Source organism: Gobio gobio, assembly GCF_949357685.1.
Source record: "Gobio gobio genome assembly, chromosome: 23".
In the NCBI taxonomy this organism is placed as follows: domain Eukaryota; kingdom Metazoa; phylum Chordata; class Actinopteri; order Cypriniformes; family Gobionidae; genus Gobio; species Gobio gobio.
The window spans coordinates 24,847,160-24,869,216 of NC_137119.1; the positions used below are offsets into that span (position 1 = coordinate 24,847,160).

General features: G+C 38.2%; 1 protein-coding gene across 1 annotated transcript in view; it reads left to right on the forward strand.

Annotated features, from left to right (window-relative positions):
• cUnh8orf34 (chromosome Un C8orf34 homolog) overlaps positions 1 to 22,057 on the forward strand; it is a gene marked incomplete at its 5' end in the record, with an annotated part of 115,042 nt that overhangs the window by 65,986 nt on the left and 26,999 nt on the right. Inside the window, 3 exons of the mRNA XM_079805684.1 lie at positions 605 to 740; positions 6,931 to 7,010; positions 10,804 to 10,877. Coding sequence (XP_079661810.1) covers positions 605 to 740; positions 6,931 to 7,010; positions 10,804 to 10,877 — 290 coding nt within the window. The remainder of the gene's footprint in view (positions 1 to 604; positions 741 to 6,930; positions 7,011 to 10,803; positions 10,878 to 22,057) is intronic.

Below are 22,057 nucleotides of genomic sequence, written 5' to 3' on the forward strand. Positions count from 1 at the left end.
ACAGGTTTCGGAACCACAATAACCAAGCAAGGATGCAGAGAAACAGACCATCTTAAATACACAGCACAGAATGAGACACAGGTGAAAACAATAGCACAGATTACAAAAGGCACATGTTTAGACATTAGTCCTATGGGGACCTCTAGTGGCCAAAATAAAACATTACAAGGCAAAAACTCTGACAATAGGGGGCGATTTTGAACACAGCAAGGGTTTAGACAGGCAGAGTTTTCCAAGGTAATGAGAAATAGCTTATGATACTATTATACTGACGCAGAAGCTAACCAATGGTAATTATTTTGCGCACAAAAAGTATTCAGGTTGAACCACTAGTCACATGGACTATTTTAACGATCTTACGAGTTTGGAACGATATGAGGGTGATTAATTAATGACAGAATTTTCATTTATGGGTGAACTAACCCTTTAAAATAATAACATTAAAATACACACAATTCAAATTGCTTGTTTTTTTGTTTTTTTTACACAGACATCATCAGGATCTTTGGGACTCTAAACAAAGCCAATAGTCAGTCTTATCATAACATGAGGGTTAAAATAATCCTTTCATTTCTCTCTCTCTCTCTCTCTGTTTCTCTCTTAGAGGATCTAGATGACCTGCGAATGGAGGGGGTCACTGGCCTGTTGCCGTCTGGCAGTAAGTTCAGCCAGGGCCGCGGCTCCTACTGTTCAGAACCCCAGGCCAAAGTCACTCTCAACATCTGCTCAAGGTGTGCAAGGTAAATATTTACACAGCTCAATATTTACCAACAGCTCTACTCTACTCAATGACTTCACTAGAGCTGCTCCTCAGCGTGTGAGGGTTGTCATTTCTGCTAACCTCCATTTAACAAGTCAAGCGGTACACACAATGTGAACAATGTCATCATCAGTTTCGCACTAGAATGCACTGTCATATATCTTAGTCAAGTCACGAGTCACGTATCCTGACCTCTGTCTGCTGAGAGGCCGCAACCGAACCCCTTTCAGCCGGATATGAGGGCCACACGCAGCATTTAAAGCACTGAGAGCTAAAGGGGAATGACTACACGCTGAGGTAATGCACAACATTCACCTTACTGAGGTGACTATGAGATGTGCCGTTATCTTAATCTTAACACATCAAGGTGTTTCTTCAACTATGGGCACTTTTGGACCTTTGTTTTTGTAGAGAATTAACTTTTCAACTTTTCACACTATCACTATTAATGAATTTGGCCATGAACAATGCCTAACTGTGACAGAAGTATTCAATCGTTTATTTTTTTCTGAAAGTCACAAACATTTCCAACACAGTATCATTTACAAAACATTTCAAATTAGGATTCTGTTTCAGAATGGTTATTGTTGTAATGACATTCTTGTTTTTTGAATAAAATGGCAGACTCATTTTGTCTAACTAAAGATAATTTCACTGTTACAATTTTATGTATCCTAAATAAGTACAATTAAATATTATTTTTGTTTGTAAAAAATATTGTAAAATAATGTATATAAATCCTTTTCACACAATAAAAATATGAAATGGTTTGTTTATTTTTCTCTGCTTAGATAATAATATTTTAAAACAATGATTTTACATAAAAGTAGCAGAAATAAATGAAGGAAATACCTTTTGTTCTTCCAAATTTCAAATCTGTTAAACAAAAAAAAAAATCACCCCAGGACATGAAAGTGTCCAACGTTGAAGAAACACCCATCTGTGGATGAGAGAAAGCACACATATCTTAAAAGCATTAGAAATCTGATTGTATTCACAAGACTCACAAAACAGAGATAATCTTCATTATCACTTGTTTTCTGTTTTTATTTCCTGTTTTGTAGTTTGTGGCTGGGCAAAATGATCACATTTCACACTGTTGGCTGTGATAGGGTGACTCGTTGCTCATGTCCGATGCCATGCTCTGATAAAAAGAATCTGCTGGTTTAGATGGCTGCCACGGTCCTACATTGCCCCACATCCGTTTTGTTTGGCTTTTTTGCTTTTCATTTCTGCTCCATATCAGATTCACCACGGATACTTTAGACATTCTTCACAGTCTACAAGATGCCGAACGCTTCTCCTCACTGTAGATTTGCTGAACGCGTATCAAAAGATCACTGTTTGTTTGCTGACTGTTTATCACATTGATGTGGAAGCTCATTTGTTTATATCACAGGTTAAATGTGCAGGATTGTGGATACAGCCACCCTGCTTACATATTTTGCTGATCTTTTACTCCACATTAGTGATATCCGATCCTTGAATGAATCAATCTTTTGATTCTGATCTTCACAAAACCTGAACAATTCATCTGAATGATTCGTTCATAAATCAGAGATTCACTAAGTGTCTGTTTGTGCACCTGGAAGCTCTTCAGTACCATATAGACTTGCCTTAAGAATTGCCAAACAGCAGCAAGCTATATAACGTGAGGAAACTGATGCCCATCTCTCTCTATGTTTTTCTTTCTCTGTTTCTTTGCCTGGGCATGCGGCTACTTGGAGGACGCAGGCAGCATTCTTCACATTTTCTTAGGCTCAGGTTTAGGAATCCTTTTATCTGGACATTTATCTCAAGTGGTCAATGAGTGAAGAACATCATACTTAACAGCAGTCTGGAAAGTCTGGATGTTAGACAGTCAAAAATTGTAACATACATAAGCAATTCAAGGTTATTTAGTGGATTCACTGATTTATTGGTGATGTCTATATGGGCAATAATCTGAATGGCAAAATACAAAAAAATATATATATATTTTTTTGAAAGAAGTCTCCTATACTCGGGCTGCATTATTTTATCAAAAATATAGTAAAAACAGTGAACAGTAGGACATTATTATTACAATTTAAAAATAACCATCAAAATAACCAGCATGTAATTTATTACTGTGTAGTAAAGCTGAATTTTCAGCAGCCTTAACTTGATCCTTTAGAAATCATTCTAATATGTTTATTTGGTGCTCAAGAAGCATTTCTTATCATTGATTTTCAATGTTGAGAATGGTTGTGCTGCTTAATATTTTTGTGGAATAGCATTTTTAATGTTAAAAATAATTATTTTGTAACATTGTAAATTGCTGAGTACTATACGTAAGGAATAATTGAAGACAGGCTGTTGAATTATTGAAAAATAATGCACAATTTCGCTTATACTACGGTAACCACACCTCAAAACATTGTTCAGATTATTTATTTCAAGACATTTGTCAGGTTTTGTCCTTAAAACGCTTTTGTGTGCAGGACTAATTTCTTACGCATCTAAACCCAAGCCTCCGTTGAGAATTCCAAAACGTCATTTTAGAGCTAGTAATGGAGGCTTGAGCCACTGATAGCAGACTAATGCGGTTATTAATGCAGTGAGTTATTAGCGAGAGAGAGAGCGTATGTGAATTACCTCAGTCTGTGCATCTCTTTCAACAGTGTTCGGCAGCAGCGCCTACTAATACGAAACTGTAAGAGAAATGTCATGTAGCTTTTTAAAGTTGCTAAACTATTTTATAATATATATATTTTATATATATTGTTGTGGGTTTTGGTTCTTTTGTTGTCAGCTGTAAAGACATTTGAAATAACTGAAATCATTTGGGGAAGTGATATGGAACTGTAATACGGTCAAGACCTGCCTGGAACTACTTTAGCTGTGAGTTTCCCTGAAAATAATTGCACACCTTAGAACGTTCGTCAACCAATCAGATTCAAGCATTCAACACCCCTGCTGTATAATGTAAATTAATGTATCCTAGTTGAATAAAAGTATACATTTTTAAAGAAAATTTTAAATAAAAAAATGAATATTGCTAACCACAAACTTTTGAACGATTCAGGTAACAAAAAATACTTAAAAATACTAGAAAAATTAGGTCTAATACATTTAGAATAGACTAAACATATATCCATCTCCGCCTCGTTTTCATTTAAGATCTAATTAAATCCAGTACATTATGTTTTATTAATGCAAAGCATTGCAAATAATTAATTCAATGTAATAGTGATTTTCCTATTTCTAAATACCCATATTTTATTTATATATTCTCAAACAATTCTCACAAAATGCAACATGCCTGCAAACCTCAGTCAAAACGAAGCTTAAATTATTCATGAATTGTGAAAAACGTGTGTGTTCTTAGCCTTACTAAATCTTCTGCAGGGATCCGCTGACCATAGTGCACCACTGTCTGAAAGGTCATGGGATTTATTCCTTATCTGCCCGTGTCTGTCCTCTTAATGTGATGGATGAGGTGGTAGACAACAGCCACACATGCTTAGGAAAACAGCTCATCTTGAAGTAGCACTATCACTCTTTTCATCTGCTCCTTAAATTGGCTACAGATATGACACTTCTGCAATACATATAGGGGTAGATGAATAAAAAAAAGTGCATCTCTCTCGTATTATGAGGGGACTGACCCGATCAAGCACAGTTGTATGAGTCATTCACCATAATTATTTTAATCACTCATTCAAAATGATGCTGTATGAAAAGGAACTGCTCAGATGGTGGGCTAAACCAGATCTGTTTTTTCTCAGTGGCTTCTCTACAAATGAGAAAGAATGAAGGGGAAAAATTAGAGGGAGAAAGTTGTTACAGAAGAATTAAGTTACAAAAAATAAAATGGCAGGTAAAAGCAGTAAAAAGGGGTTGTTTTCTTTTGTCATCATGCTTATTAGCTGGCCTGATTGCTTACAGGAAAAGGCACGCAATGGCAATGCTGTGAAATGAATCAAGCCTATCATTTGGTAACTGCAGAATTGGGTGATTTACAGTTCTGAAGTGAAACCGCTCCAAAATAACAGTCTGAGAATACAGCATTGTTGAAGAATAAGGTATGACAATTACCATGCTGTAGGTCTTCATTTTCCAGCCCTCCAGGAAATTTGTGAGACTTAAAGGTTTTAATTGGATGCTCCTACTCAAATCACATGGTATGATCCTGCTCACACGATACTGAAGTGCACTTTTAGAAAAGTCCATAAAAATAAGGCCCAATTTACTGTGGTAATATGACAGAATTTTCAGGATTTTTTCCTTGTATTTTGAATTATGCATTGCATTGTTTTGTGTTTTAGGGATAAAAAGAAAATGACTAGTAGCTTTTAATCTTTTATACGAACTTCTTTCTTACTGTGTGGGTACTTTTTTAAAGCACATTTTATTGGATCTCACTGCCTAAAAGGATCATGGAAATACATATAATGGTCTCAAAAGGGATAGTTCACCCAAAAATGGATAGACCACAAAAGGGCATGTTAAACATCATGATACTCTTATAGACTCCGTCTCATCATAAAATGAGGGTTAAAATCATCTTTTACTTCTCTCTCATGACTATGTCATGTACTGTTTTCACGGTTCCGTCATTGTTTGTTACTATTGTTTCTAATTAGGTTCACACCTGTTCTTTGTTTTGTTAATTATTCACTGGTTGTGTCCGAGAACCTAGGCTGCTGACTTGTTGCCTTGCTGCCTTGCTGCCTTATAAGACCATGACTTGTAAGGCAGCGTTTGTGCATGAAGGCGCCTCACGAAACTGATTTCGGGCAGACTTCTAAGACAGTGTAACAGTTTAATGATCTACAGCAAAATAGAGCAAGCTTTGGTGAGAACAAAACAAATATTGAATTACTACATTAGTAATTTCTCACTAGAAATTACATCAGAAGTGGAAAATGTTGGTCAAAAACGTACATTTCCACACAAACTGACCAGCAAACGCAACTTTGGGACACCATCTTTTTTTCTTTCTTGAGCAAATTTAAGGGTTCACCCAAAAAATAACATTCTGTCATCAATTATTCGTCCTCATGCTGTTCCAAAACCACAAGACATTTGTTCATCTTCGAAATCCAATATTTCCAATATTATAAGTCATTCACCCAAAACTCTGACGCTTCAACACGTTCATAAAAAGATTGTAAAATAAATCAACCGTTTAATTTAAGTCTTCTAGAGAGACACAATTGCTTTACATGATGAACAAATTTCATTTAGGCTTCACAAATTCAAATTATTCACAAATAAACATTAATCAATGAACGTACATGGATCATTCAAGTTTGGTAAACGGAAGCTCAACCAACAACCATACTTGCTTGACACGCAAAAACCAGTCCATATTGGAGTGCTCCTTGTACATTCGCTGATCCCATGTGAATGAAACCTGTTCATTTAGTAAAGCAATCATGTTTCTTCAGAAGACTTGAATGTATTTTATGATCTCTTTATGGACGTTTTTGAACCATCTAAATTTGGGGTGAATAGACTTTTAGTGGATGGACAGAAATCACTCAGATTTCATTTAAAGTAGCTTCATTTGTGTTTGAAGATGACCAAATGTCTTATGGGTTTGGAATGATATGAGACAGCACCTGGTTACTATTCACTTTCATTTTATGTAAAGAGCAGCATCTAATGGTTTTAGAATGCTATTTGTTTGAGAAAATAATGAGAGATTTGGATGAACTGTTCCTTTAAGAACAAACCCTCTTTAGGCAAGCTCCTAATCCTAGCATCCTCTGAGATAGGGCATCATAAATTATGGGTGTTTGAGACAGCTGCACTGTTTGGCGATTAGTAGATTGTTGTCAGGTCTTAAGCGTTCCCCTATGTTACGCTCTGTCTACATTCCAGCCTGCCCATATCCTCATACTCCCCTGATAGTGATAAGACAAATAGACTGCTTTGGCATTGTCTCATCACCTTTTATGAATAGAGACTCACTGTCTCCACTTGTTCTCTTCTAGCAAAGACACTGGGTAAAAATAGAGATTTTATTTGATACTGATCCATTACACAGAGTTCTTTCATAGCTTCAGCAGAGAGTTTGCTCTGAATAGAGAACATGATATTATTTTCACTGTTATCTTTCCTAGCTATCATAACTGTGGGGAGAAATGCAAGCCACTTATTTGAAATTAAAGCCTTTAATGCTCAATTTTTGTATTTTTTAGGCTTCAAGGGGACAGTCTAACTAGGCCTGAAGAGGAACAAGCACCCCATGTCCCAGAGCAAGCCGTGCCAGAAATACCTTGTAAGTACCCACAGTCATCACTTAAATTCATGGGGCATGTGTACAACACTTTTTTTTAAATGGGAAATAAATCCACACAGAAGGCCAATCCTGTCCATAAAGAAAATATAATGGGCTTTTGCAAGTTTGGAATAATTCAATGTTTTAAGTATTTTTGAAAGAAATCTCTTATGTTCACCAAGGCTGCATTTCTTGGATCAAATACAGTAAAAACAGTATCATTTTGAAATGTTCTTACAATTTTTCTTTGTAAAGATTATATTTGAATATTTTCACGTTTAGTTAGAACTAGTTTAATTTTCATGAACTTTTAGTTTATTTCTCTTCAGTTACCGGTTTCCTTTGTTCGAGTTTCCCACCACTAATCAGTTGTCATGGACATATATTTAACAAACACATCTGTCTGCATTTAAGGGTATGTTTACACGTCACCGTTTTCAACTGAAAAGGGAAACTTCTTATGCGTTTTGGCCGTTCATTTACACGCCAACAGCATTTTAGGGCCTTGAAAACACACGCTTTTGAAAAACGTGTTTCAAAGTGCAAGTTTTTAAAAACAATACCTTTACCGTCTCCATGTAAACAACAAAAACGCGAATCTGTGAGAAAACTGTGATGTCATGCACGTGTGTTACATTCACACATGTGCATTACGTGTTTGCGGGGTGTTTCTTGACAAAGCTCATCCCCAACTACTGGCCTGGCATGCTTAAAGGGTTAGTTCACCCAAAAATGAAAATTCTGTCATTAATTACTTACCCTCATGTCGTTCGACACCCGTAAGACCTCCGTTCATCTTCGGAACAGAAATGAAGATATTTTAGTTGAAATCTGATGGCTCTGAAAGGCCTCCATTGGCACAATGCACGGTACACTCTCAAGACCCTTAAAAAGGTACTAAAGACGTCGTTACAAAGTCCATCTCACTACAGTGGTTCTAAAATAACTTTATGAATCGGCGAGAATAGTTTTTGTGCGCAAAAAAACCCTAAATAACGACTTACATAGTGATGACGATTTCAAAACAAGGCATCATGAAGCTTCGAAGCGTTATGAATCAGCGAGCCGATTCATGATTCGGATCGCGTGTCAAACCGCCAAACTGCTGAAATTTGGCAATTCAAACCTTTGAATCGACTCGCTGATTCATAACGCTTCGAAGCTTCAATTTTTTTGCGCACAAAAACTATTGTCGCCGATTCATAAAGTTATTTTCGAACCACTGTAGTAAGATGGACTTTGTAACAACGTCTTTAGTACCTTTTAAGGGTCTTGAGAGTGAACCTTGCCATTGTGCCAATGGAGGCCTTTCAGAGCCATCAGATTTCAACTAAAATATCTTCATTTCTGTTCCGAAGATGAACGGAGGTCTTACGGGTGTCGAACGACATGAGGGTAAGTAATTAATGACAGAATTTTCATTTTTGGGTGAACTAACCCTTTAATAAAGCCTTTTTAGTCATTTTTGCAGATTCGTGTGAACGGGGGTCATTTTGACAACATTGGTGTCTGTTTTCAGTACACACAGCTCATGTTTTCTGGAGTTTCTTTGTCAACTGAAAATTATTGGAAAATATTTTTGCAGTGTTTCGTCAGAAGAACAATCCTAAAACCATCCATTAAACAACAGTACAACCCACTGAAGAGAAGTATGCCTATCCCTCACAGCCTCACTTTCATTCCTGTTAAAACTCAAATAAGGCGCTGCTGTGAATAAGGTCTATACCGGAGAGGGAAAATTTATTTTGCAGCAAAACTCAACTACGTAGCCCGTAAAAATCTTGGAGTTCTTTGCCTGCTTTAGTCAATTGGCTGCAAGATATAACTTTGACGACGAGAGTCAAGTCTCTTTACTAGTTGGTGGTGAATTACAACAGCCCCCTACACTTACCAGACCTAGGAAAAGGAACCTGGAGAGAGGATCCTCCATTGTCTGCAGTTCACAAACCTGTTGCTGATAGATGCATTCTTGAGCACTGTAGAGCCGGAGCACTCACCCATGGAAGGAAAAGAGCCATAGCCCACCGCATAACTGGAGAACGCACTGATGCCCGCCACAGACCCTGAGCCAATACCAATGCCCGCAACGGAGCTAGAGCTTGAAGCTATGTCCATCCCAGAGTACCAGGTGTGTGTGCGCCAACTTCTACATATGAGCCAAAGGGAAATAGAGGGGAGTCTGAGGACAATGACAGCCTTCCTCTGTTGGTCCTGCCCAGCCCAAAGCCTTCATCGCTGTTGGTCCTGTCCAGCTTAAAGACTGTATCACCGCTAAATCTAACCTAAAAAAATTGGTATTGTTGAAGACACACCCGTCCTGCCTCCCTTTCCCACCTCCTCTGCCCATATCATTCACTCCTTTGGTCCTCCCTCGCGCCATTCAATTCTTTGGCTCCACTATTAGAACTAGACTGTAAATTGGCTCATCCTCGGATCTGCTGGGTACCAGCTCTGCCTTGGAGTGTGGATCCCCTGGCTTTGCTTCGGGCCGCCATTCCCATAACTCCATCTCAGCCCATCGGCCAGTCAAATCCACCTTGGCTCCTCGCCCACTTGGCTCCACCAGGGACCGTCATCCTCACTGCTCCACTGGGCTCCCTCATCCCTCCAGCTCCATCTTGGTCAGACGTCGACCTTCCTACACCGAGGACTTCCGGGCCTTTTGCTGTGCTTCATTCCTCCACTGGTCCTCAGTTGCACCGGAGTCCTCCGGTATCCTGATTCCTCCTTGGATGCTTGTCACTGCGGCTCCGCCTAGCTCTCTGGATCCTACTGTCACAAACCCAGGGATAGGACTCCAAAAAGTTCCAATAATGTGAAAAAAAGGTTTTACAACAGTTCCAAAAAGTAAGCCATACAATAATGTTCTCATGAGTAAATACAAAAAACAAAGAGGAATGTCAGTATTTCCAAAAGGTAAATCCCAAAAGTTCACAATGCAAATCCAGAAGGCATTCCAAAAAAGTTTCACAAAGAAGATCTGTGAGTCACTCCAAAAGTCCAAATTCTAAAGAACAAATGTCAATAAAATAAAACAAAGAAACTATACCAGGTACACAAAGTAGTTTTTTCAGATGAATCCAAAAAGCACAGCATGAGAATGACCTAGACTTGGTCATGACACAGGAAACACTGAGCAAAGTACTCAGGAAAATGGTGGCTTAAATACACAAACAGAAAACAAGGCACAGGTGAAAACAATATGACATAATGACAGAGACTGAAAACCAACACGAGATGCAGCGGGGACCTCTAGTGGCCAAAAATGAGTCCATAACCCTGACACCTACGGTGACGTCCAGTCCTGTCATCGCCTCAGCTTCTCTTAGGTTTATCACTGCGGTCGGGTCGCTAACTACAGTGAATTTTTCTTTGTTTCTATTTTTATACATTTTTTATTCATTTATGTTTATTTATTTTTAATAAACTCTGTAAAGGACTTTAGTGGGCCCCTCTCGACACAGGGCCGTGTAAGTACCTCCCAAGCAGGACCGTAGAAAACCCCACCCTGCTTTTCTCCTCTCAGATGATCCCCTTAAATCACAGGTCATATCCAACAAGAGCAGATTCATGTGAGTACTGTATCATGTTATGGAGTCTGCTGAAAGGAGCAGGCTGTTAAAAATTAGCTTTTTGTCTGGGATTCACTCACTCTTACTGAGGAGAAATTTAATCTATCCATTGTCTCTTGGGGGGCCCTTTTGGTGCCGTTTCCAGAGTGTGGGAGCGTATTGTGAGTGTGTGTGTGTGCGTGTGGTAAAGGCCTTATTGTGTTTTTGTTCTTCTGGATTAGGTCCATTACCCGCGGTGACAGAAACCCTGACAGCAGCAGAAGATCTGCAGACGGCCTCTCAGGTGACAGGGCTGGTAGGTGATCCTCACCCAGCAAAACTGTTCATTATATCACTTTCCCCAAGTCATTAATATCTACACCATCATCTCCATTGTAAACGCTGTCAGAGGGACAGTTAAAACCACTTGCATCGTTCTCCTGGGAGGAGCGGCCCCAGCGTGACTTGACTATTTGTCTCCTTGCTTGTCAAGCTAGAGGGGACGCTTACCTTGCCAAACAATGAATAAGAGCTTATCATGTGTAAAAGGTACATTGTGTTTGATTAAGGAACTATTAAAAAGTAGCAGGCCTTGGATGAACACAATCTTGGCTGTTTACCTGGTGAGAAAGCATGCAAGACTTGCGTTCTTCTCGCAGGGTATCGTGTTGTTGATGGAAAGGTGTTCGTTTACATTCGAGAGAGAGGTCAATGAGGACACCTGTGTTGTAGAAATCCCCCATTCCATCAAATCTGTCAGCAACAGCCACCAGAGACCAGAACAGACTTCCAACATGGAACACAATAACAGGAGTCTGGAACCGTTCACACAGGACAGCTGAGGAGAATGCAAGGGTCTCAAGTCTGTCTGTTCATCTATCCATCTATCCATCTACCTGTCTGTCTGTCTGTCTGTCTGTCTGTCTATCTATCTATCCGTCTATGTGTCTGTCTGTCTGTTGTTCCATCTATCTATCGGTCTATGTGTCGGTCATTCTATCTATCTATCTATCTATCTATCTATCTATCTATCTATCTATCTATCTATCTATCTATCTATCTATCTATCTATCTATCTATCTATCTATCTATCTATCTATCTATCTATCTATCTATCTATCTATCTATCTATCTATCTATCTATCTATCTATCTATCTATCTGTCTATCTGTCTGTCTGTCTGTCTGTCTGTCTGTCTGTCTGTCTGTCTATCTATCGGTCTATGTGTCTGTCTGTCATTCTATCTATCTATTGGCCTATGTGTCTGTCTGTCTGTCATTCCATCTATCTATCAGTCTATCTGTCTATGTGTCTGTCTGTCTGTCGTTCCATCTATCTATCGATCTATGTGTCTGTCTGTCGTTCCATCTATCTATCGGTCTATGTGTCTGTCTGTCGTTCCATCTATCTATCGGTCTATGTGTCTGTCTGTCGTTCTATCTATCTATCGGTCTATGTGTCTGTCTGTCTGTCTGTCTGTCTGTTGTTCCATCTATCTATCGGTCTATGTGTCTCTGTCGTTCTATCCATCTATACATCTATGTGTATGTCTGTCTGTCGTTCTATCTATCTATCTATCTATCCATCCATCCATCCATCCGTCCGTCCGTCCGTCTGTCTATCTGTCTATGTGTCTGTCTGTCATTCTATCCAGTCCTTCCAAAAAAATTTGGCTTTTTTTTGTGATTGTTGCGGGCAAAAATCCTTGATTATGCGGCACGTTTTCTTAAAAAATGCGATGGAAAATGCGGGATATTTATGCAATGTTATGTGATGAAATTGTGGGAACCATCAAAAACTGCGGTTTGATGATAAAGAGAAAAAAAGCAATACATCACAGAAAGTGCTGGGAATATTAAGTTCTCATCTTGTTTTATTGAAGACCTCAATAAACACATGGCTCAAATTTACAGAACATTGAGTCAAACAAGTTCTGTAGCTTTACAAAAGGAATATGCTACAACATCTGAAAAAATGAATAAATAACTTCCTGTTTTACAGAGGTAGCTATACAAAACAGACATTTGAGTGCTTCCAATGCACAAAGTGCAATCTCTTAAAGGGTTAGTTCACCCAGAAATGAAAATTCTGTCATTAATTACTTACCCTCATGTCGTTCAACACCCGTAAGTCCTCCGTTCATCTTCGGAACACGGAGGAGGAAAAACTTTTATAACTGGTTATAAAAATATCCGTGTACGTGTGGACTTTTCCGATGGCTCAGAAAGGCCTCCATTGGCACAATGCACTGTGCACTCTCAAGACCCATAAAAGGTACTAAAGACGTCGTTACAAAGTCCATCTCACTACAGTGGTTCTACAATAACTTTATGAAGTGACGAGAATAGTTTTTGTGTGCAACAAAAACCTAAATAACGACTTGTATAGTGATTTCAAAACACGGCATCATGAAGCTTTGAAGCGTTATGAATGAGCGAGTCGATTCATGATTCGGATCGCGTGTCAAACTGCTGAAATCACGTGACTTTGCCAATCCAAACCGCTGAATCGACTCACTGATTCATAACGCTTCGAAGCTTCATGATGCTGTGTTTTGAAATCGGTCAACACACCGGGAAACTGCTTTGTGCGGTCTTTTGCTATTATTTTTGTTGGCAAATGGGAATTTGCGTGCTTCATCATGGTTGCACCGATATCTATGGTTTCACCACGGGGTTTGCAGCTTTTCGATGACGTTCGCGTCGGGTAATTACGTCACTTCAAAATGTTCCCATGGCAACAGGGGGAAATGGCGGCTCTTGTGTGAAGTAAACAAACATTTTTCAACTTTCTGCTAATATATATGACTTTTTTGCAACGAAAATGCGGGGATTATGAAATCATGCTAGCCCCGCATATTATGCACGCGGAAATAGGCAATTTATGCGGTGAAAGTGCGCCGTATTTGAAAAATGCGGCCCCCACATAAATATGCGGACTTTGGCTGATTATGCATTAAATCATGCGATCGCATAAACGCGTTTTTCTGGAGGGACTGTCTATCTAGCTATACATCTATGTGTCTGTCTGTCGTTCTATCTATCTATCTATCTATCTATCTATCTATCTATCTATCTATCTATCTATCTATCTATCTATCTATCTATCTATCTATCTATCTATCTATCTATCTATCTATCTATCTATCTATCTATCTATCTATCGGTCTATCTATCTATCGGTCTATGTGTCTGTCTGTCATTCTCTCTATCTATCGACCTATGTGTCTGTCTGTCTGTCGTTCCATCTATCTATCAGTCTATCTGTGTATGTGTCTGTCTGTCTGTCATTCCATCTATCTATCGATCTATGTGTCTGTCTGTCATTCTATCTATCTATACATCTATGTGTCTGTCGGTCGTTCTATCTATCTATATATCATCTATGTGTCTGTCTGTCATTCTATCTATCTTTCGGTCTGTCTGTCTGTCGTTCCATCTATCTATCGGTCTATGTGTCTGTCTATCATTCTATTTATCTATCCATCTATCTGTCTGTCTGTCTTTTTATTAATCTATACATCAATCTGTCTCTCATTCTATTTATCTTTCTGTCTATGTGTCTTTCTGTCTGACATTCTATATGTCGTTCTTTAGTGCTGTCCATTGTTCTGTCTATCAATCAACTCTGCATCCTGTATGCTACTTCAGTTTGAATTCATTGGATTTTAAAGCATTCTCAATTCAGTTCAGGCAGGCGCACAAACCTGGTATCCGTGGACCGTGTCCTGTAGGAACGTAGCCATTTAAAAGCATAAAATATATAGCTCAGACCTTTGTGAACAATCTATCCTCTTGTATTCTGTCTGATTCTGCATCCCAATTAGCATACTATCCGTCCTAAATAGTATTCGAAAATGCCGATCGACGCGCACTCTAACGGCTGATATTGCCCACAACCCATTGCGAGTTAAACGTGGATTTGATTAGAACTACAAATGCGGATAAAAAGTGATAAACTACAAACATGACAGATGTGCGAGGGTTAAGCAAAGAGGTTTAGATAAAGGGGTTTGAGTGATCAATTATCAGTATTTAACCTGACTAAAAGATATTTATTCAATGTTACCCACATTATATTTCATCTGCAGCAGCATTGTGAACTTTTGTTATGATACGTTTGCCCATTAACTTTTAAATGCATCATTATATTTAAACTCCAAACATGAGGAGATTCTCTGCATTAAAGACCCACAAATGGCAGGGCAACGTGCTACTACAGTACATTTCTCTCTCCGATACAGTAGGAAATGAAACTGAATGTGGAGGATTTTAACTGTGACGATTGACAGGGCAGTTTAAACGTGACGGGAGTCTGTTATAGATGATAAAGTCCCAAAAGCTTGCATACTCTTCTGCTACACACTCAAAAGTATATACTTTTTCTTCACAAAAAGAGTAAGAGAATTGGGATGCAGCATGACTCTCCAAATCTCATGAGGAATTAAAACGTATGGAGATTTCTGTCACTACAGCAACCCCAAACTCCCTATAACCCATCATGAAGTGGTTATTTTTCTATCAGCAGCAGAACAGAGAGTGCAGATATAATTACAGAGGAAAAGTGTTGGAAAAATCCTCTTTAGGAATCGCTGGCTGAGTCGTGTGTGGAGCTTATGGGCTGAGCGCTCCAGACAGAGTGGCAACACCAGGCGTGTGAGGCTTCTTCTTCGTCGCCCAGTGGGGACACCCAAGGAGCAGTGACTACCCTGAGAAACCATACCACAGAGTAAACAATGCCGTCCGGACACCGTATAGGGCCTCACACGCACTTAGGTCTGCTTTCTCATTCACACAGAAACACGCTCTTTACTTTGGCGTGCATTTTTAAGACCTGTCTGTCTTTCTGAAAGGGGGAAAAAAGAAAGAGAGAGACAGAGAAAGTGTGAAAGGAGGCCCCATCGTCTATAGATTAAACTGTGCCAATGAGCTAAGAGCGAGACGGCTAATGTTTCCCACATGGAGCGGCGAGTGTGAAAGGATCAGATCACCTACTGCTGCTTTTTAAAGCTTAATGTGGTTGTTTTCTGGTTAATTGCTTATTTTGGGCTCTATTTGAAAGGCAAATGTGATTTGTCTTCCTAATAGCTTATTACTTTAACTGGTCCTCAGGGGTTCTCTCGTCTTGCCGCCCAGAATGGCACGGAAAACAAAACGTAATACTTTTATGAGCTGAGTCACTTCTTGGGACAACAATAGTCATGGGCTCTGTATCTGCATGCTCTCCTCCTGGCTGTAACACGTGTTCTTAGTCCCATAAATGATGATCATGATGGGCAGAGCTGCTTATTGTTTCCAGTTTGCATAGGTCCTCTTGGGGGAATTTAGTTTGGTTGTTGGCCTTCGGACAACATGCATTTTTTATGCATGATTTTTATCATCTGTTAATGTTATGCTATACTACTAAACTTACGAATTATATTGTGTTATGTTATTTTGTTGTATTTAATTTAATTTAGTCTTATATGAAGCATTAAATACACTATAGCATTGAATGTTTCTTTGTTGAACAGAATTAGAACATTCATAAATTAAACTATTAAACTAATTCATTTAATATATAAATATAATATTATTATATAATATTATAATTGCAATTATATTATAATAATAATATAATAATAAAAAATTTAAAAAAAAAAATTATTTTGAGTAGGACTTTTATTTTTTATATTTCAGTAGGCTAAAAAAATCTAATTAATTATGATATTCTTTTCAACTAATTACTAATCATTCCAAATAATGTTTGTTTTTTCAAGAAGTCACATTATTATATAGGCAGTGGTTAATTCTGTTTAAGTCTGGCGTGATTCATTGCTTTTTTCCTAATTGTGTATTTTTTTCATAATTAATTACAGTGAATTAAAGTGTTCATTTAATATTGCACTAAGTAGTTCAACTGTAGGAAGTCAGATAATGTTTTAGAACAAATTATTCATATTACCATGTCCCAGTCAATTTATAATTCTGCTTTGTTTTCATAAAATGAGAATCAGACGGTAGAATTTAATGAAACTGCTTGAGCCTGACCTGGATGTTTCATTATTAAAGTGATTGAAAAGGAAGCATTTCATGGTTTTCTAAATATGCTAATTACATCCATGTAACACAATGTCTGTATTACAGAAAGATTTGTTTATGTACGGCTAGAAAATCAGGATATATGTTTTCTTTTTTCCAATGGGCTTCACTTTTGTTGTGACAGCCTCCCACCTTGGCAGATCTGAAATATTTCAGCTACAACCTTTTCTTTTAAGATTGGCCTTCTTGTAATGTAAGCCATCGTACATTAATGGGTTTCTCTCATGTGGTTTCCGGTCTTGATTGTCTTAGTACTGGGGTGATATTAAAAAAAAAACAGCCTTGAGTAGAGTTTGCTTTGACTGTGTGAGCTAAAACGGTAGAGCTTGGAATGGCTGTGCGTTGGCCTTCCTGATCTTTCTGATTGGACCTGCTCATTTATAACATGGAAGAATGTAGTTATTCTTGACATAGATGATGTCTGTGTCATTATACTTTTTGGCATGAAGAAAAATCCCTTTTTTCCAACATTTCTGGTTCTGGATTTGTTGTTTCAGTCCTCTAAACTGCAGTGTGAATTTACCTCCCCCAATGTCTGATTATACAGTGGGGTCCAAAAGTCTGAATCCACAGTGGAAATAAGGTGTTCAAAGACTAATTTAAACCTGGAAAAAAAAAGTAAGATTTTGAAAAATTGAGGATGCCTGCATTTCAGAAGCATGTTGTGCGCTCTGGTGTTTTCGGCCCCTGTCTCATCCATTACAACTGAGAGCTAGTGATTCATTCTTAAGCAAAAAAGTCTGTTTGCCGGTTATTAATTGCTCACAAAGGGACTTTTTGCGATCCTGGCTATCATTCATTATTTGAAGGACTTATATTTCTTAAACATTTTCTTTAGCTCTAAGCAGGAAATGGATGAGGTTTCAATAATTGTGTCAGTATGAAGATGCTCATTCTATTTGCATCTGTTTTTGTAGTATGTACAACTGTATAACATCCTCTTACTTTTGGAAGAATTGTAAATTCAATCTTTTTGTCAGGTTAAAAGGAGGATCCCGTGTCAGGCGTCTGTAAAATGCTTTTCAGGACTTTGTTATGCAGTCAATTTTGATTCACTTAAAGGAATAGTTCCCCCAAAAATGTAAATTCTCTCATTTACTCACCCTGACTATATGGAAGTCAGTAGGGCCCATCAACTGTTTGTTTACACATATTCTTCAAATATATTTCTTTGTGTTCAGCAGAAGAAATACATTCATACAGGTTTGGAACAACTTGATGGTGAGTAAATCTCATGACAGAATTCAAAATTTTTGGTGAACTATCCCTATAAGTCAATTTGGAAAATTTGAAGAAAACAGTGTTTTTATTGTTTTATTGAGTGAAACGGCAGGGGTGGCCCAATTTCTTCTTGAGTATGGGGTCCCTGAGCTCGTATGGGGGTCTGGGACCCCGCAGCGCCCCTTCAATTCAAACACTGAATGTAATTCAGGCAATTTATAAGATATATGCCAGGGAAGCTGACAGACTCCCCCATATATTCCACGAGCCATCTGGTTCATGTTTTTCACTCATGACAAATTTCTGAAATGTTGTCCAGCTAACATAATATAGTGATAGCATTAACAAATTATTCAGCTGACCTTTAGACAATGATATTTGTCAGGCAAGATGCAGAAAAACATATCCCTAAATGTCACACACCTGAATAAAGCCTGTTATAGAAAATATACAATATTCACTGCCTAGATGGTTGTTTTTCGGCATGATTCCCATGTTTGACTTTGTTATAAACAAATTATTCAGAAGTGAACTGGTTGAATGAAGTCATTTCAACCGGTTATGTATGGTTTGTGTGAGCTCTGCGGGCTCATGTTGTTTTCACATATAATCCAGGTGCACACAGTATGTAATGCTTTAGGGCCCTTCTCCTGTGGTTTAGGGGTTTAGAGTTTAATCAGATAATATATTTGTTATTGTCCATTTCCCTTTTGATTTTGGCACAGCGCCTGTGAACATGCATGCTGCCAACTCAAGTAGATTTAATAAACCTTTGTGTTAGACTTCATTTCCGTCTGCTGTGCACTCTATCATAACACTATAGGGGAGGTTCTCTTGTGTATTTGTGTACAAATTAAATCTGTTAGCGCTGAAATTATATTTGATTTTGTCAATGGAAGTTGGATAAAATGGACACAGATGTTTCATGTGGCTTTTAAGAGATGCAGCTCTTTGTGGTTGTTTGTCAAACATGATTCATGGTTATTATCGTTAACTAAAGCTAAAACTAGAAACATTTTTGAGAACTGAAATAAAGTTGAACAAATATTACATGGAAAAACACAGAAATGTTGCTTTAACAACTAACTGAAATAAGTTAAGTTAGTAATAAGTAATACGTTAAGTTAGTAAATTAAAGGGGCTATAAGAATGTTCATGTATTAATCACTTATTATTGTCAATGTGTGAATAGCTTGTAACGAAAATTACAAAACGAGACCCTTCCCCCGACTTCCTAAGTTGTCTATGTAAGCCTATAGACTGATATGTGAAGGACTCAGGACATTTTTGTTGGGAAATGTGTCGATGTGACGTTTACGTGCACTCCCAAAAGAGTTTGTTTTGCTTAAACAATGTTCGGGATAGTGGCGAAATGGTTATTCTGTACTGTAATATCAATGTGCCATGCAAAGAAAAGGAATTAATTCAAACTATAGAATACATAGCCAGATCTACTGTCTATAGACTCAAATATGCTTTATAATCAAAGTATTATAACAGTGTACGGTAACACTTTATTTTGATGTCCACATAGACATTATACTAATTATAACTTTGCAACTACATGTCAACTAACTCTCATTGGAGTATTAGTAGAATATCTGCTTAATATCTGCTAATACTTTATATTGATGCTCCTGCAACAGACATTCTACTGACTATGGGCCCTAATTTAATGATCTGAGCGCATGACGCAGGTGCACTTAGGGCGTGTCCGAATCCACTTTTGTTAGTTTAACGACGGAAAAAATGTTCAGCGCACATGGTCCAAAAGGATTGTACCAATTTGCGTTCAAGACTGAATGCTTCTCCAGAGAGGAATCCTTTTATTTTTAATATTTAAAATGTTTTGTGTGCTGCTGCGCGTCCCTCTGTGTGTGTAATATGTACGTTGTGGACCCGCCTACAGTCGCATATTACTAACGCGCCCTTTAAATAACACAAAAACTACTGCTCTATTGACTTTAGACCAGGTTTTCATACTAGCACGCCCATGGGTGAACAGATGGACCGCGAGTGCATTTGCTATTTAAACAACGTGGTGATGGACGTGAAAATGATAACTGAGTCTGGCTGAAACTAGCAAAAAACACTTGCGTTGTGCCTGGCGTCGCATTGCGTCTGGTGTATGAGAGGGCCCTATAAGTTACTTTGCAACTACTGTACATGTCAACTTATTCTACACTCTGAAAAATGCTGGGTTAAAAACAACCCAAATTGGGTTGAAAATGGACTAACCCAGCAATTGGGTTGTTTTAACCCAGTGAATGGGTCATTTTAACATGATGTCGGTGAATTGCAGAGCTGATAACAAACATATCCTCCTCACTATGATCAACTAAATTAAAACATAACAAAAATTTTTATTAAATAATTAAACTTAATTCCAATTTTAATAAATCTAAAAAATAAACATTACATATGTAATTTTTTTTTTAATAAAACATAAAATATACAAACAAAAGTTAATTCAAAAGCATTAAAAAAATATAATAGTAAATAAATCATGCTAAAATAACAATTTTGACCATTATAATGGACAGAAGTATTGCTTTAGAATTAACTTGAGACAAATCAAGACATGTCTTGAAAGTTTCTATTAAGCAACAAATCAGTAACTTCCTTTCACAGACTTTGAACTCAAAGAAAAAAAGAAAGAAAAAGTTATATATTGGACTATTTTTATGATCATTTTTCATCTCTTACATCCAGCAAACAAACAGTGGAATAGGCTTTCAACTGGTTTTGGCAGCCCAGGCCAGAGGGATTGATGCAATGCTGTCAGTGGTGTTTGCTTCCTTGTGCCGGGGTGGGTCGCCGCTCTTTATTGCGACTCTCTTTCCTTGTGGCAGGTCGGTGTGGGCAGAACACAAGCCTCAGCGCTCTGTGTACATGCTAAACATCACTGTGGCTTGAGCCTGCGGCCTCCATCATGGCCGTAAAGAGCCAGCGCACGCAGATGTGACAGCAGGCAATGAGCCAAGGCAATGTTGTCCCTGTGCGGTAAATAGACACAGGCCAATAGCAATGGCAAATGTAAATCCTCGCCTTTCCCTTGTGGTTTTTGAACCTGCTTCCAATGAACTGGACTATTTCTGAACAATTATAGTGCTGTTTGATGTTCATAAGAGAAACTCCACAGGTTTAATAGCCTGTTTAATGGCCTTTGAGAGTGAAGTGTTGTGCTTTTCCTGTGAGGATTGAGGTGAATGGTGGATCGGTCTGTAGTGGTTCAGCCTGGGATTCTGAACACAGGCACACACACACACACTTGTTGAGTGGTCTCATATTTATTCTCAATCTGCATTTCATTTCTGAAGCAATTGGATCCATGTTTATGAGTGGACAGAATCCCCGTTAAAAGTGGTTGCAAGCTTTGGTGGACCAGTCGGATTGCTCTTAATCCACAATTGCTCATTGCAAATGTAAAACAGCTTTTTTTGTTTGGCCAGTATACGGCTTGTCTCTGATCGACTCACAGGAAATGTATTTGTTGAAACTAGTTTGACTCATTCTGTTCCGAGTCTCACGCACACATCAGGATCAATAAAGACAAATGTCGTTGTGAAACCACAGTCGTGCTGAAGGAAACAGCATTGCACTTCCCAAGTATTGCTTCAGTTAGTAAGTATCTATAATCTACTATGGGTTTAGACAATGACGGTCCTAAGTGGAACCAATAAACCACAAGAGAAAGGATTGGGCCAATAAGGCAGGATCAGAAATGAATCATCCTTGAATATTAATGCTGACATGGATCTCTTAACAGCAGCCTCATAGTTTATGAAATTGTTTCTGTTAACTGTCATTCATATTTATTTGTTGTTACTGTAAATGTAGATGCTCATTCATAGAGAAATGTCAAAACATTTGTGAGGGAAGAGTTTTCTTCGCGGCATGTTTGGATGAATGTTTCTTTGAGGGCTTGTGTGTTGAAAGTTTGTTTCGTTGGGTTTGGACATCCTCTGCAGAGTTAAAGTGAGTGTGTGTTTGTATGCTTGCCCTCTATCTGTAGGTTGGACATGACCTGACTTTACTCTGTTTAAAGTAATAGTGCATTATGGGCCAGGAAACCGGAATCACAGATTTTGTTTACATGTGTGCATCTTTGGTTATTTGGGTAATATACTCTTCCATGTTTGCTTTCTTTGTTATTGTGTACAATATGTGAGTAGTGGACATCCGTCAGCCCATC